Below are 17,896 nucleotides of genomic sequence, written 5' to 3' on the forward strand. Positions count from 1 at the left end.
GCTACTAAACAACTATAATGAGTTGTATAATGTTTCTCCCTACTAAACAACTATAATGAGGTAAAGTGTTGCTCCCGACTAAACAGCTATAATGAGGTAAAGTGTTTCTCCCTGCTAAACAACAACAATGAGGTGTGTGTGTGTGCATGTGTTCATTTGTGTCTATATGTGTGTGTGTGTGTCCAGCACAGAGTGCTCTATGTCTGTAATGGAAAAACTCTTCTGTTTGTTATACTGACAGTCACATTCCAGTTGCACCTTTCTGGCTGACCAGTGTGTGCGTGCGTGCGTGCGTGTGTGCGTGCGTGCGTGCGTGCGTGCGTGTGTGCGTGCGTGCATGTGCGTGTGTGTGTCAGACATTCTGTAGCTCTCTGTAGATAAGAATTTGACAATCTGAAGATTCCACAGTACTTTTTGGCATCTGATTAGTTGACAAACATTATTTCAATGTGAGTGAATTGTGTTTGTGCTTTGCATGCTTCTCTTTGTATATGGTGTACGTGCATGTTAATAATATGTCCATCTCAACTAATACGGGGAAAAAAGGCTGAATTTCGCCATTTTGTTTTGAARTTAATTGTGGAATGTCTTCCCGAGGGCCATATGTAGTGACATGGACAGGACACAGAGAGGACCTGTGCTACACACACACTACATGGTTGGGAAAAAGACAGAGGGGCTGGTCTGTCCTGGGCTGGGCTCAACGTGGGTGTTTGGCTGTCTACTGGTCACATAACATTTCCCTCATGGCTCCTGCTGAAGTGATTCAGACCAGAGAGATGGAGAGTGGGAGGGAGATAGGGAGAGAGAGAGGGAGATAGGGAGAGAGAGAGGGAGATAGGGAGAGAGAGAGAAAGGGGAGAGGGATTGGTGGGGTACGTAAGAAAAACAGACTTCGTAAGGAGAGAGAAAAAAAGAAAGACAAGGAAGTGTCTGATCTGATCAGTTGGCTGTTGTGTTTTCAGAGCTCAGCAYGGAGGAAGAAGAAGAGGAGGGAGATGATGAAGAGGGCAGCACTGATGAGTTCTCAGACAGTATTGAAGACGATGAGGATAAACTGACTGCCAAAAGCCTGGCCTCCACTAAGGTACATGTGGTTCTTTACCTTTAAATCTTAAAGGGATACTAGATTCTACACCAGTCTCATCCCCTTATACAGTCATTGCTTTCATTATAGCTAATATTGACAATCTTCTACAGATGTAGGATCTTAATTTGAGCCTGTTTGCTACAGCAGGAAAATAATCTTACAACAACAGGAAATGTGAATTATTATGTGGATTGTGATTAATGGACATTTCTGTAGGTGTTGCTACATTTTTCGTTTACCAGGTAGTATAATGTTTCTCCCTACTAAACAACTATAATGAGGTAGTATAGTGTTTCTCCCTACTAACAACTATAATGAGGTAGTATRATGTTTCTCCCTACTAAACAGTGAGGTACAGTATATGCCTTCCTGGCTTGTTGCCCAAACAGTCAGATACAGTGGATGTTCCTCTCTCTGTGTGAGGCCCTGCATCCATCTTAAGTGATTCAAATCGCATACAGAGAGGAAGAGTGTGTGGGGGTGTATGTGTGTGTGTGTGTGTGTGGCATATATCACTTGACTAACTGTAGTGTGTCTGTGCGTGTGTGTGTGTCTGTGCGTGCATGTGTCTATGCATCGTAATGATGTGTGTGTGTGTGTGTGTGTGTGTGTGTGTGTGTGTGTGTGTGTGTGTGTGTGTGTGTGTGTGTGTGTGTGTGTGTGTGTGTGTGTGTGTGTGTGTGTGTGTGTCTGTGCGTGCATGTCTATTGCATGTGTGCGTGTAATGTGTGTGTGTGTGTGTTTGTTTGTGTGGTGTTTTGTGTTTTGGTTGTGTGTGTGTGTGTGTCTGTGCGTGCATGTGTCTATGCATGTGTGCGTGTATATGTGTGTTGTGTGTGTTTTTGTGTGTTGTGTGTTTGTTGTGTCTGTGCGTGTGTATGGTCTGTGCGTGCATGTTCTTGCATGTTGCGTGTTTTGTGTTGTGTGTGTGTGTGTGTGTTTGTTTGTGTGTGTGGTGTGTGGTGTGTGTGTGTGTGTGTGTGTGTGTTGTGTGTGTGTGTGTGTGTGGTGTGTGGTGTGTGTGTTTGTTGTGTGCGTGCGTGTGTGTGTGTCTGTGTGCATGTGTCTATGCATGTGTGCGTGTATATGTGTTGGTGTGTTGTTGTGTGTGTGTGTTTGTTTTGTGTCGTGCGTGTGTGTGGTCTGTGCGTGCATGTGTCATGCATGTGTGCTGTATTGTTGTGTGTGTGTGGTTGTGTGTGTGTGTGAGTGTGTTGTTGTTTGTGTGTCTCTGTGTCTGTGTGTGTGTGTGTGTGTGGTGTGTTGTGTGTGTGTGTGTGTGTGTGTGTGTGTGTGTGTGTGTGTGTGTGTGTGTGTGTGTGTGTGTGTGTTGTGTGTGTGTGTGTGTGTGTCTGTGCATGTGTCTATGCATGTGTGCGTATGTGAGTGTGGGTGTGTGTGTGTGTGTGTGTGTGTGTGTGTGTGTGTGTGTGTGTGTGTTGTGTGTGTGTGTGGTGTGTGTGTGTGTGTGGTGTGTGTTGGTGTTTGTTTGTGGTCTGTGCGTGTGTGTGGTGTGTCTGTGCGTGCATGTGTCTATGCATGTGTGCGTGTATATGTGTGTGTATATGTGTGTGTGTGTTTGTGTGTGTGTGTGTGTGTGTGTGTTGTTTGTGTGTCGTGCGTGTGTGTGTGTCTGTGCGTGCATGTGTCTATGCATGTGTGCGTGTATGTGTGTGTGTGTGTGTGTGTGTGTGAGTGTGTTGTGTGTTTGTGTGTCGTCGTGTGTGTGTGTGTGTGTGTGTGTGTGTGTCTAAGTGAAAATTCCAAACTTCAGAAGCCCTTTTAAACCGCAAATACGCTTCTGCTTTGCAGGAAAGTACTTCTGCACCAGAGTGATCAAATTAAGATCCTACATCAGTAGCCTGGGTACCAGACTGTTTCTGTATTCAACAACGCTGCATTTTCCCTTGCCAAATGAGACCATAACAAAGCTGTTGGCTTAAGTAGACGCAGACCTGTACCCAGACTAACAATGTTAGAGTTGTTTAACTAATTTTTCATGTTATGTTGTATGTAAAAAAAACTGTAGTTCTGTTCTTAGGCTTGACCAATTATTCTCTATTACCTGTCTTCCCCTCTCACTTATTAACTTCTCCCCTCTCTTTTTACCTGTCTCTCCCTCTCTCTTATTACCTGTCTTCCCCTCTCTCTTATTACCTGTCTTCCCTCCCCTCTATTACTGTCTTCTTCTTTTGTCTTTCCCTCCTCTGTTAATGTAGTCAGGATTATAGAAAATAAAAAAAGTTGATGCGTAGGAATGATATGCATTAAAAAAATAAGAGAAGGAGCAGTAAAAAATAGACGTAAATGATACAATGCTCCTGCAATAGTCTAGCCTCCCTTATGTACGTTCGCCCCCCGCTTATAACTGTCTTCCCCTCTCTCTTATTAACTGTCTCCCCTCTCTCTTAGTACCTTCTTCCCCTCTCTTTTATTACCGTGTATTTCTTCCCCTCTCTCTATTACCTTGCTTCCCCTCTCTCTTATTACCACTGTCTTCCCTCTACTCTTATTAACCTGGTCTTCCCCCTCCCTCTCTTATTACCTGTCTTTCCACTTTTCTTATACCCTTCAACTTTCCTTTTTCTTCGTTCCAGAAAACTCTGTGGGGCATGGGCAGGGGGTGCTGTCTGGAGAGACCTTTGAGCGGAGCGCTGTCCCAGGGGGCAGAGGGGCAGGGACAGCAGCTGGCTGAACAGAAGAGGGCACTAGAAGAAGAAGTGGAGGAGATGAGAACACAGCTGGAGACCACCGGCTGCTCCTCCCTAGCCCAGATGAGGTATGTACMTACACAGTACCCACYCACCTACTTATCTCAGTGTCTCCCTGTGGTACACATTAAATGGTCTATAGTGTAGCCCTAGCCAAGATCATGTACAACATCTACCTACAAGAAGCACAGTCAAAGGCTCACAGTCTGATTGTCGTTGCAGCCATTGTTGTTGATGTGGTGGTTGTTGTTGTGGTTGTTGATGTGGTTGTTAATCATGAATCCTCTGGTGTCTATTTCTTGCAGGACAACACTGCAGAGGCTACAACAAGAGAATGCAGCCCTGAAAGAGACCCAAGGGGGATTAGAGGGTCTAGGAACTCTGGAGGATCCAACAGACATGTGCCAAGGATGGGGACAGGAGGAGATGGAGGAAGAGGAGCAGGAGGAAGAGGAGGAGGAGGAAGAGGAGGATGCACAATCAGCAGTTGTACCCACCCAGGGCAACCATGGCCCCCCAGCAGTGAGGATGAGAGAGGGGAGGGGGAACAGACAGTATACCAGACCTCACTCCCTAGACCTGGGGACCCTCCTCTCCCATCACCAGCCAGACCAAACAGAGAAGGTACACATACACTCCTCTACCCTAAACCAGTCTATGCCAGAATAGTGTAAACCTCTTTCTCTCTTCCCTTACTCTCTCTCTCTCTCCCTCCCTCTTTCTCTGTCTATTTTCCTCCCCCTCTCTCCTCATATCTCTGTGTTGGTGTAGCTAGAGCAGTCTATGTAGGGCTGATAGTTTATATAAGCATCATGACTGCCTCTGGGCAGCTGCTGCTCCTGGGTTTCAGGCCAAAGAGACCAGAGGAAAGCAGTGTTCTGTGTTGCTGCTGCATGTGCTTTCGGGAACGCAGGACATATTCACACTTCTTCTACTCTASATGTCAATGTTTTTGTTCCAGAATGAATAGAAAGGTGTCTGATCTCCGTTTGCTGCTTCCGGGATCTTTATTTTAGCTYGTGATATAACAACAGTTGGACCATAATGGTCTTTTCCTAGTCATGTAAAAGTGAATTTTTCCCTTTTTTAACACCATTGTTTTGTCTTGTGCCCTATAGGAGGCTGAATCTGATGATKTCACCGGCGATGTGGGCGGGTTCTGGCAGCATATGGATGCGGGTCTCCGTGAGCAGGCGGCGCATCTGCGTTCTGATTTGGCGCTGAGCAGACAGGAGAGCAGAGAGCTGCAGGAGAGACTCATGGTGTCTGAGGCCACAGTACATGCACAGGCTGAACAACTCAAAGACTACAGGGAACTACTCAGTGAGTCATCTTGCATATGCTGAAAACATAAATACACACACACACACAGAACACACACACACTCATACACAGAACACACACACACACAGAACACACAGCTACACAGAACACACACAGATACACACACACCCACAGCACACATACAGATACACAACACAACAACACACACATACAGATACACAGAATACACACACAACAGATACACGGAACACACACACACAGAGATACACAGACAAACACACACACACACACAAAGAGATGCACAGAACACACACACACTCATACACAGAACACACAGAGATACACAGAACAAACACACCACACACAAAGAGATGCACAGACACACACACACACACACACACACACACACAGATACACAGAACACACACACACACACACAACACACAGATACACAGAACACACACACATACACCAAACACAAACACACACACACAGATACACACAGAACACACACACCACAAACACACACAGAACACACACCACACACACACACACACTCATACACAGAACACACACCACACACACACACAGAACACACACACACTCATACACAGAACACACAGATACACCGAACACACACACACACACACACACCACAGATACACAGAACACACACACAAACAAAACACAAACACACACAAGAATACACAGAAAACACACACACACACACCAGAACACACACACACCACACTCATAACAGAAACACACACACACACACACACACAGAACACACACACACTCATAACAGAAACACAGATACACGACACAACACACACACACACAGAAACACACACAAGAAACACACACACGATACACGAACACACACACAGATACAAACACGAACACACACACACACAGAGAACAACACGATACCAGAACACACACACAGATACACAAACACACACAACAACACAACACACACAGAACACACACACCACACACACACACACACACACACACACACACAACAACACAGACACACACAGAACACCCACACACACACACACAGAGAACACACACAGATACACAGAACACACACAGATATGTTTATCAAATCAACTAACTATGTTTAATTGTTACCAGATTAAATTAATCATGTAACAATGACTCATTAGGAATTTGGGGCACACGAGAGAAGTTTTATAGAGTTACCATCTCCACCGCCCGTTGGGTAAGAAATGTAATGTATTTACATGCAGATGTCTTTGTTTGTCGTCTCTCTGTTGAAAACAATCAGTCCTTCTATGGGAAGGACTCGATGGGTGTAAGGCTCTGGTTGTCCACCAGAGGTCACAATGTCCTTCGTAGTTGTCTTGGTCTTGTAGTGGAGTGTTCAAATAGAACAGATCTTCAGATGCACCAATGGTTGTCTGATATGGGATTTACTTCCTTCCACTCATGTCTTTAGTCAAAGTTCTAGGACCACTTTTACATACCTAGCTGCAGACTGGCAATGTTAAGGCCTATTCTTTATCTTCTTCACCTCGTGTGGAGATTCAAAGTTCAACCATGTTTAGCCAGTAGCCACAGCTACACGTTTTCTGGTCTTAGAGTTTCAACCATTTGAAACGTTTAATCAAGCTTCACGTTTGCTGTCTGGTATGTTAATTCTTTGCGAGTCCTTTTTAAGCACTCTGGTCAAATAGGGCGGTTCATCACACTGACATGCTCTTCTGACCTCATTCGGGGCGTGGCTTAGTTAATGTGCAAAAGGACATGAAAACGATGATCTCGTTAGAAAACTAAAACCACATTAATATCTTAACAAAAATAGTCTCATCGTTCTTCATATTGTTTAACATCATATTGGATGAAAACTTGAAAGCTAGAATGTGTTTCCTTCCTAAGTTACAGTATTTGGTTCATACAGTTTTTAATACTAATAACTGAAAAGCAATATGACATTGTTATTCTTTAGATCCCCACTGACCATTCTTAAACATTCCTATCTCAGAAATATTGTTCTAAAGTTCACTCTTTGGACGTTAGAGTTTTTGGGCGGGCAACAGTCTCTCTAGAGACAAAGGCATTCTTTGGTTGATACTGAAGAGCAGGAAAGGGTTCTCTGCTGCATAATATTTATGATTGGCACCCCCCCCCCCCCCACCCTGTCTCCCTCGTCTCCTCTCCTATGGGAGAGGGGGTCTGGCTATCTGTCAGCCATTTGCCAAGCTGATCTAAGGCCTTGGTTCCTCGACCAGGAGAGTCATGACATACAGATACACAGAACACACATACAGATACAGATAACACACATACAGATTACACAGAACACACATACAGATACACAGAACACACATACAGATACACAGAACACACATACAGATACACAGAACACACATACAGATTCACAGAACACATATACAGATACAGAACACAAACACACACACACACAGTTAATTGAATCACTCAATGTAATTTATTCAATGATTGTAATGGTTCTCTCTCTTTGTCTTTCTCAGCAGAGACATCAGTTGAGCAGGACAGTAAGCAGGTCCAGGTGGACCTGCAGGACCTGGGCTATGAGACCTGTGGCCGTAGTGAGAACGAGGCAGAGAGAGAGGATGCCAGCAGCCCAGGTAACTTAGCTGTGCCTTTCCCTGTCTCCCGTCTTTTCTCTCACTCCTATCTTACCTATYGCCTCTCTCCCGTTACACCTCTCTGACAGTGTCACCTCTCACTGCTTCTATTTCAGTTTGTCACTTGAGACATCTACTGTACCTAACATCTCACAATACAGTACCTGCATCACTTCTCATTCCCATCTCACCTGTCACTTTACCTTACCTGTGTCCGGTGTGCTGATCTATACACCCTAGAGTTTGATGATCTGGAGATGTGTACGTCACTGAGCCACCGGCAGGACTACGAGAGCGCCGGAGTTTGGTTCCATGGCGATGGGAGTGTGGGCGGAGCTTTTGATGAAGGCGAGGAGCCAGGGGCAGGATCCTTACAGCAATTGGTCCTGGACCTGCGTTCTCAGCTGACCCGCTGCCACAAGGTGATTCGTGGGTTGCAGCTACATGTGCGTTCACTATCCACCACCAGTGACTACGCATCCAGTCTGGAACGCACCCCRCGCAAGGTACATCATATACATACAGGGTTGGGTAGGCTACTTTCTAAATGTAATCTGTTACAGKTACTAGTTACCTGTCCAAAATTGGAATCAGTAACATAACTTTTGGATTACCCAAACTCAGTAACGTAATTTGATTACATTCCGTTACTTTTAGATTACTTTCCGCTTAAGAGGCATTAGAAGAAGACAAAAATGTATGTTACCAATTGAACGACATCTATTGCAGGATAAATCAATGTTAAAGTTTACGTAGCTGGCCATATATAGATTTAACATTTTACTTTGTAGGTTGGTTATGTAGGCTTCTTCTAACCCATCGCTTTCTACTACATCAAAACCAAAGCCTATCAGAATTCCAGTCATTCCAATAAATGTTTTACCCCTTGATCTTCAAGAATAGGACTTGGAAATATGGAAGTATAGATTAGCCAAATTGTTTAACCTGAGCAGGACCTCAAAACTAAGGATTTATTAAACAGCCCTACTCTGTTGTTTATGATTTTGTTGTCATGGAGGACTGATTGGGCTCATTGATTTGAGTTGAAAAATAAATGCTGAGCTCATGGGATGGCATGCTTTGAGCACTACTGAATAGGTGCTATTTACATGTGAAAAAGTTATGTCATATCCTGCATTTTCTATAGGCCTATTGTTTACCTTTTTGTTGGTGACACTTTGATATCTTGATAATATGCAGCTGTTTAAAGGGAAAATCCACAGATGAAACAATAACAAAATCATTGCCCCGCCTCTATTTTGGTAAAAAGCTGAGGGATGGGCCTGGAGAAATGAAACCACTCTCAGATTAATAGACAGAGCTAAGGACTGACCATCCATTATATAAAAAATATTGTTTGAACCATGTTATGAGGCTATACAGTGTTTGTTTACATTTACAATGTTTACAAACATTGAAATAAAACATGGTTATATTTTGGGTTATCATGAAGTGTGACAGTTGAACTAARCTCATGAGGGATTTCTAAGTTATATTCTTCAAGAATCAATGGCTATATATATATATATAATTTATTAGTTTAAAAAATGTATGTAGCAACTACAGATTGCCCCTTTAAGTCTATCAAAAGTGTGCAAGTTTGATCATGTGTCCGTTAGGCCTATGGATTTTCTTTTTTTACCAGCATGAATTAGATTGAGCAATAAAAGCCCCACTTTCAAATTGATTRATAGGCAGCTTAAACTTCTTGAATTCWACCATTATTGGGTTYAAATACACAWTTAGATTTGTGAACAGCCATCCACAACAACCACAATCCKTAAGGYKCAAATAGCTAAATGAGAGAGCAGCAGTGTGATTCACATYAATGYGCTATGTAGATATCAATAAAGTGATATCCKTGTAGCAGTAGACTACACCACTGCTGTCATCCTTACCTCCAAGCGTTTATTCAASTTGGATCTTTGGATGCCGACAGCAGTCGCACCACTGGAAAACAYAGCTTGGACTGTAGCCTACAAAARCCTATTCCTGCGCTTTTCCCACGATCCATCAAACMCATCTGGTGTGTCATCATAGTGATCTCTGACTTGTGGTCTGACTCGCTCAGGTGGAACAAACTGAAACTTGCACCTTTTTTCAATGCTGATTTGAATGTCATTGAGAAAAGTGTCAAAGATTTTTTTTCGCAAACATCCTTTATGAGTTTAGAAGTAATCCTCAAAGTAATCATCTAGTTTTTCAAAGTATCTGTAATATTATGACAATATTTTTGCYTGTAAYGTAACRGATTACAGTTACCKKTTTTTGTAATCCCTTACATGTAATTCGTTACTCCCCAACMCTGCATACATACAAGGTCTGATTGATKGATAATTGATTGATCAGTTGATTGATCAATACATTGACTGATAACTTTAGTGTCTTATGCGCTTGTTGGATTATGTGCTGCTATTACATGTTCCCTGACTATGTACTGTCTCTCTCCTTTCCATCAGGTGAACTGGGCGTTCGAGGCCTCCCCGGCCCTCAGCGGTGTAGAAGATGATGAGGGCTGGATGTCCGACAGCCTGGGGCCTCGCATGGAACCCAAGCCCAGCCGAGAGCTGCGAGAGCTGGTGTCCCGAGTGGCCTCACTGGAGGCCCAACTCAAGAGCTCCAAGCTGGAGGGGAAAGGAGGGGTGGTRGAGGAGGGGAAGTGTGCTACCTGGCCCGGGTGAGTGGAGAGAGAGAGGAAATGAAGGAAGGAAATAATTATGATAATGAATATGGTGATGACTGATAACAATGATAAAAACTATGATGATGACTGATAACAATGATAATGACTATGATTATGATTGATAACAATGATAATGACTACCATGGTGACTGATAACAGTGGTAATGACTATGATTATGATTGATAACAATTGATTAATGCACTACATGGTGTGACGCCTGATTTAACAAGTGAGTGGTAATGACTATGATATGATTGATAACAAATGATAATGACCTACCAGGCTGACTGATAACAGTGGGGTAGACCTATGATTTATGATTTGAATAACAATTGATTAATTGACTACCATGGTGACTGATAAGCAGTGGAGCTAAACTGAATTATGAGATAGCTAGATGATAATACTGATAACATGTAATGACTATGATTATGATTGATAACAATGATAATGACTACATGGTGACTGATAACAGTGGTAATGGACTATGATTATGATTGATAACAATTGATAATGACTACATTGGTGCACTGATACAGTTGGTAATGGACTATGATTATGATTGATAACAATGATAATGACTACCATGGTGACTGATAACAGTGGTAATGACTATGATGATGTCCGATAACAACGATAATGCTGATGATGAAGATGTTTTTTTAAATGTATTTTTATGTCCTGACCCCTCCCCTTCCTCCATCTATGGACAGGAAGTACAACACCCTGATCCAGGCTCAGGCCAGGGAGCTGTCCCACCTGCGTCAGAGGATGAGGGAGGGCCGTGGTGTCTGTCACATACTCACACAACACCTGGGAGACACCACCAAGGTCTGACACTCTGACAATCTCTCCAAAGATTAGGACATTATCCACCACTTTTTGACAGTGATTGAATCAAATGTATTTTGTCRATTTAAAATGTTTTATTGAACTATTAGCTAAATGTAATTGATTGGCCAGGGCTTTGAGGAGCTGCTGCGTGCCAACGACATCGACTACTACATGGGGCAGAGCTTCAGAGAGCAGCTGGCACAGAGCACTGCCCTGGCACAACGAATGGGCACCAAGATCAGTGGACGTGAGTGTGGAGAACACACACACCAACCTATGCACAGACAGACACACACATATGCACACACACACACAAAGACAGACAGACAGACTCACACACACATACATTCCCTGATCTTCTGTCCTTCTATCTCACTCTCTGTCCTCCCTTTCCTCTCCACTACCCGTCCTTCTCTCTCCTCAGGTGACCGTGCTGAGCTCCATGATGATAAGATGGGCCATGAGCTGCTTGCTTTGCGGTGGGTTTTATGTCCAAATGATATGTAACCATCTGAAAAAGGTGTTTCCTGTGTGGTTTTAGTATCCTTGTGGGGATCAGAAGTCCAGGGGACCAGGAGTCCAKGGGACCAGGATAGTATAACAAGGAAAAGTGGGGCCATTTTCCCCACAAGGGAAAAAAAGGCTATTTTAAGGCTTAGGGGTTAGGTTTAGGGTTATGGTTAGAATTAGGGTTAGGAGTTATGGTTAGGTCTAAGGTTTGGGGTTAAGGTTAGGGTTAAGGTTAAGGTTAGGGTGAAACACACCAATAATCTCACTGCCAATAGACTACTGATAGGTACTTATCACAGTGGGAGGCCTGTGAACAAGAGTGTGCTAGGACAAAAGTGGTACTTGCTGCATGCTGACCTAATAGCGACGAACCTACCGATTCTACTTGTAGAACCGCAATGCTCGTCAGTGGCCAACAACTTGAACTTGAGCCACTCACAGAGCACGACCCCCCACATGGGGAAGCCAACAAAAGTAATATGAAAAAGAGAGCATTTTCTCTGTACATCCACAGATGCGCCTTCATATGCAATGTAGGCTATGGGCTACTTTTCTAAATGTAATCTGTTACAGTTACTAGTTACCTGTCCAAAATTGGAATCAGTAACATAACTTTGGATTACCCAAACTCAGTAACGTAATTTGATTACATTCCGTTACTTTTAGATTACTTTCCCCTTAAGAGGCTATAGAAGAAAACAAAAATGTATTTTACCAATTGAACGACCTATCTATTGCAGGAAAATCAATGTTTAAAGTTGTAGCGGCCATATATAATTTAAATTTATACTTTGTAGGTTGGTATTATAGCTTCTTCTAACCCATCGCTTTCTACTTATCATAAAAACCAAAGCCTATCAGAATTCCAGTCATTCCAATAAGTTTTACCCCTTGACTTCAAGAATAGGACTTGGGAAATATGGAAGTATAGATTAGCCAAAGTTGTTAACCTGAGCAGGACCTCAAAACTAAGGATTTATTAACAGCCCTACTCTGTTGTTTATGATTTTGTTGTCATGGAGACTGATTGGGCTCATTGATTTGAGTTGAAAAAAATAAATGCTGAGCTCATGGGATGGCATGCTTGAGCACTACTGAATAAGTGCTATTACATGTGAACAAGTTATGTCATATCCTGCATTTGCTATAGGCCTATTGTTTTACCTTTGTTGGTGACACTTGAATCTTGATAATATGCACTGTTTAAAGGGAAAACCACAGATGAAACAATAACAAAATCATTCGCCCGCCTCTATTTTGTAAAAAGCTGAGGGATGGCCTGGAGAAATGAAACCACTCTCAGATTAATAGACAGAGCTAAGGACTGACCATCCATTATATTAAAAATTATTGTTTGCCATGTTATGAGGCATACAGTGTTTTTACATTTACAATGTTTCAAACATTGAATAAAACATGGTTATATTTTGGGTTATCATGAAGTGTGACAGTTGAACTAAACTCATGAGGGATTTCTAAGTTATTATTCTTCAAGAATCAATGGCTATATATATATATATATAATTATTAGTTTAAAAATGATTGTAGCAACTAAGATGCCCTTTTAAGTCTATAGAAAGGTGTGCAAGTTTGATCATGTGTCCGTTAGGCCTATGGATTTTCTTTTTTACCAGCATGAATTAGATTGAGCAATAAAAGCCCACTTTCAATTGATTGATAGGCAGCTTAAACTTCTTGAATTCAACATTATGGGTTAATACACAATAGATTTGTGAACAGCCATCCACAACAACCACAATCCGTAAGGCTTCAAATAGCTAAATGAGAGAGCAGCAGGTGATTCACATTAATGGCTATGTAGATATCAATAAAGTGATATCCTTGTAGCAGTAGACTACAACCACTGCTGTCATCCTTACTCAAGCGTTTATTCAATTGGATTTGGAGCCGAGCAGCAGTCGCACACTGGAAAACATAGCTTGACTGTAGCCTACAAAAGCCTATTCCTGCGCTTTTCCCACGATCATCAACACATCTGGTGTGTCATCATAGTGATCTCTGACTTGTGGGTCTGACTCGCTCAGGTGGAACAAACTGAAACTTGCACCTTTTTTCAATGCTGATTTGAATGTCATGAGAAAAGTGTCAAAGATTTTTTTTCGCAACATCCTTTATTGAGTTTAGAAGTAATCCTCAAAGTAATCATCTAGTTTTTCAAAGTATCTTGTAATTTATGACATATTTTTTGCCTGTAATGTAACGGATTCAGTTAACCGGTTTTTTGTAATCCTTATGTTAATTCGTTACTCCCCAACACCTGCATACATACAAGGTCTGATTGATTGATAATGATTGATCAGTTGATGATTCAATACATGACTGATACTTTAGTGTCTTATGCGCTTGTTGGATTATGTGCTGCTATTACATGTTCCTGCTATGTACTGTCTCTCTCCTGTCCATCAGGTGAACTGGGCGTTCGAGCGCTCCCCGGCCAGCTCAGGGTGTAGAAGATGATGAGGGCTGGATGTCCGACAGCCTGGGGCTCGCATGGAACCAAGCCCAGCCGAGAGCTGCGAGAGCTGGTGTCCGAGTGGCCTCACTGGAGGCCCAACTCAGAGCTCCAAGCTGGAGGGGAAAGGAGGTGGAGGAGGGGAAGTGTGCTACCTGGCCCGGGTGAGTGGAGAGAGAGAGGAAATGAAGGAAGGAAATAATTATGATAATGAATATAGTGATGACTGATAACAATGATAAAAACTATGATGGATGACTGATAACAATGATAATGACTATGATTATGATTGATAACAATGATTAATGAACTTTTAACCATTGGTGATGATAACAGTGGGTAAATGCTAATGATTATGATTTTGATAACAATGATAATGGACTACCATGGTGCTGATTAACAGTGGTTAATGACTATGATTATGCATTGATAACAATTTGATAAATGACTACCATGGTGACTGATACCAGTGTAAATGACTATGATTATGATTGATAACAATGATAATACTACCATGGTGACTGATAACAGTGGTAATGACTATGATTATGATTGATAACAATTGATTAATGCACTACATGGTGTGACGCCTGATTTAACAAGTGAGTGGTAATGACTATGATATGATTGATAACAAATGATAATGACCTACCAGGCTGACTGATAACAGTGGGGTAGACCTATGATTTATGATTTGAATAACAATTGATTAATTGACTACCATGGTGACTGATAAGCAGTGGAGGCGTAATACTGATGATTATGATTGATAACAATATAATGACTACCATGGTACTGATAACGTGTATGACTATGATTATGATTGATAAAACAATGATAATGACTACCATGGGTGACTTGATAACAGTGGTAATGGACTATGATTATGATTGATAACAATTGATATGACTACCATTTGGTGACTGATACAGTTGGTAATGGACTATGATTATGATTGATAACAATGATAAAATGGACTATCATGGTGACTGATAACCAAGTGTAATGACTATGATTATATTATAACAATGATAATGACATACCATGTGGACTGATAACAGTGGTAACATGACCTATATGATGTCGATAACAACGTAAATGCTGATATGAGTTTTTTTAAACTGTATTTTTATGTTCCTGACCCCTCCCCTTCCTCCATCTATACAGAAGACAACACCTGATTCCAGCTCAGGACCAGGAGCTCCCACCTGCGTCATGAGGAGAGGAGGGCCGTGGTGTCTGTCACATACTCACACAACCACCTGGCAGACACCACCAAGGGTCTGACACTTCTGACATCTCTCCAAAGATTAGAGACATTATCCACCACTTTTTGACAGTGATGGAATCAAATGATAATTTGTCATTTAAAATGTTTATTGAACATTAGCTAAATGGTAATTGCATTGGCCAGGGCTTTGAGGAGTGCATGCGTCCAACGGACATTTGACTACTAACATGGGGCAGAGGCTTCAGAAAGCAGCTGGCACAAGCCACTGCCCATGGCACAAACGATGGGCACCAAGTATCAGGACGTGAGTTGGAGAAACACACACACCAACCTATTGCACAGACAGACACACACATATGCACACACACACACAAAACACAGGACAGACTCACACACACATACATTCTGATCTCTCGTGTCCTCTATCTCACTCTCTTCTCCCTTTCCTCTCCATACCCTTCCTCTCTTCTCCTCAGGTGACCTGCTAGCTCCATGATTGATAAGATGGGCCATGAGCTGCTGCTTTTGCGGTGGGTTTTATGTCCAAATGATATGTAACCATCTGAAAAAGTGTTTCCTGTGTGGTTTTAGTATCCTTGTGGGGATCAGAAGTCCAGGGACCAGGGAGTCCATGGACCAGGATAGTATAACAAAGGAAAAGTGGGGCCATTTTCCCCACAAGGGAAAAAAAGGCTATTTTAAGCTTAGGGTTAGGTTTAGGGTTATTGGTTAGAATTAGGGTTAGGAGTTATGGTTAGGTCTAAGGTTGGGGTTAAGGTTAGGTTAAGGTTAAGGTTAGGGTGAAACACACCAATAATCTCACTGCAATAGACTACTGATAGTGTACTTATCACAGTGGGAGGCCTGTGAACATAGAGTGTGTCAGGACAAAAGTGGTACTTGCTGCGTGCTGACCCAATAGCGACGACCTACCGATTCTACTTGTAGAACCCAATGCTCGTCAGTGGCCAACAACTTGAACTTGAGCCACTCACAGAGCACGACCCCCACATGGGAAGCCAACAAAAGTAATATGAAAAGAGAGCATTTTCTCTGTACATCCACAGATGCGCCTTCATATGCATGTAGCTATGGGATGTAGCTAGCTAAGGCACAGATGTAGGCTATGGGATGGTAGCTAGCTAAGTGCACAGATGTAGGCTATGGATGGTAGGCTAGTCTAAGTGCACAGATGTAGGCTATGGATGGTAGCTAGCTAAGTGCACAGATGTAGGCTATGGGATGGTAGCTAGCTAAGTGCACAGATGTAGCTATGGGATGGTAGCTAGACAGTGCACAGATGTAGGCTATGGGATGGTACTAGCTAATGACAGATGGTAGGCTTGATGGTAGCTGCTAAGTGCACAGATGCAATGCGTCACAACAATAAATACTTCCTCCAAGCTAGGTAACCACTGTAGCTAGTATTTGACATTATAATGAAATCACAATGGATTAGCTAGTTGAAACAAGCTATGTGTGTGTGTGGTGTGTGTGTGTGTTGTGTGTGTGTGTGTGTGTGTGGTGTGTGTGTGTGTGTGTGTGTGTGTGTGTGTTGTGTGTGTGTGTGTGTGTGTGTGTGTGTGTGTGTGTGTGTGTGTGTGTTGTGTGTTGTGTGTTGTGTGTGTGTGTGTGTGTGTGTGTGTTAGTAACCTACAGTGCACTCTCTCCTGTTGTGGCCTCTGCCAGGGGTAGAGGTCAACAGTCAAAGCCTCTGCCAGGGTAGAGGTCAACAGTCACAGCCTCTGCCAGGGATAGAGGTCAACAGTCACAGCCTCTGCCAGGGATAGAGGTCAACAGTCAAAGCCTCTGCCAGGGTAGAGGTCAACAGTCACAGCCTCTGCCAGGGATAGAGGTCACAGTCACAGCTCTGCCAGGGATAGAGGTCAACAGTCAGAGCCTCTGCCAGGGGTAGAGGTCAACAGTCAAGCCTCTGCCAGGGGTAGAGGTCAACAGTCAGAGCCTCTGCCAGGGGTAGAGGTCAACAGTCAAGCCCTGCCAGGGGTAGAGGTCAACAGCAAAGCCTCTGCCAGGGGTAGAGGTCAACAGTCAGAGCCTCTGCAGGGATAGAGCGTCAACAGTGCACAGCCTCTGCCAGGGATAGAGGGCAACAGTCAGAGTCTCTGCCAGGGATAGAGGTCAACAGTCAAAGTCTCTGCCAGGGTAAGGTCAACAGTCAAGCCTCTGCCAGGGATAGAGGTAACAGTCAAGCCTCTGCCAGGGTAGAGGTCAACAGTCAAAGCCTCTGCCAGGGGTAGAGGTTCAACAGTCAGAGCCTCTGGCAGGTAGAGAGTCAAAATCCAATAAAAATCTAATTGTATTTGCCACATACACATGGTTAGCAGATGTTAATGCGATGTAGCGAAATGCTTGTGCTTCTAGTCTGACAGTAATATCTAAACAAGTAATCAACAATTCCCAAAACGACCCTAATACACAC

General features: G+C 42.9%; 1 protein-coding gene across 1 annotated transcript in view; it reads left to right on the plus strand.

Moving 5' to 3' along the window:
* Nucleotides 1-17,896, plus strand: part of LOC111956347 (myomegalin-like) — a 74,733-nt gene that overhangs the window by 34,484 nt on the left and 22,353 nt on the right. Inside the window, 10 exon segments of the mRNA XM_070436587.1 lie at nt 966-1,096; nt 3,688-3,869; nt 4,107-4,425; nt 4,920-5,124; nt 7,608-7,724; nt 7,965-8,230; nt 10,184-10,401; nt 11,122-11,239; nt 11,372-11,489; nt 11,667-11,721. Of these exon segments, the coding sequence (XP_070292688.1) occupies nt 966-1,096; nt 3,688-3,869; nt 4,107-4,425; nt 4,920-5,124; nt 7,608-7,724; nt 7,965-8,230; nt 10,184-10,401; nt 11,122-11,239; nt 11,372-11,489; nt 11,667-11,721 (1,729 nt within the window).

The sequence above is a fragment of the Salvelinus sp. IW2-2015 genome, linkage group LG32 (genome assembly GCF_002910315.2).
Source record: "Salvelinus sp. IW2-2015 linkage group LG32, ASM291031v2, whole genome shotgun sequence".
NCBI classification, from domain to species: domain Eukaryota; kingdom Metazoa; phylum Chordata; class Actinopteri; order Salmoniformes; family Salmonidae; genus Salvelinus; species Salvelinus sp. IW2-2015.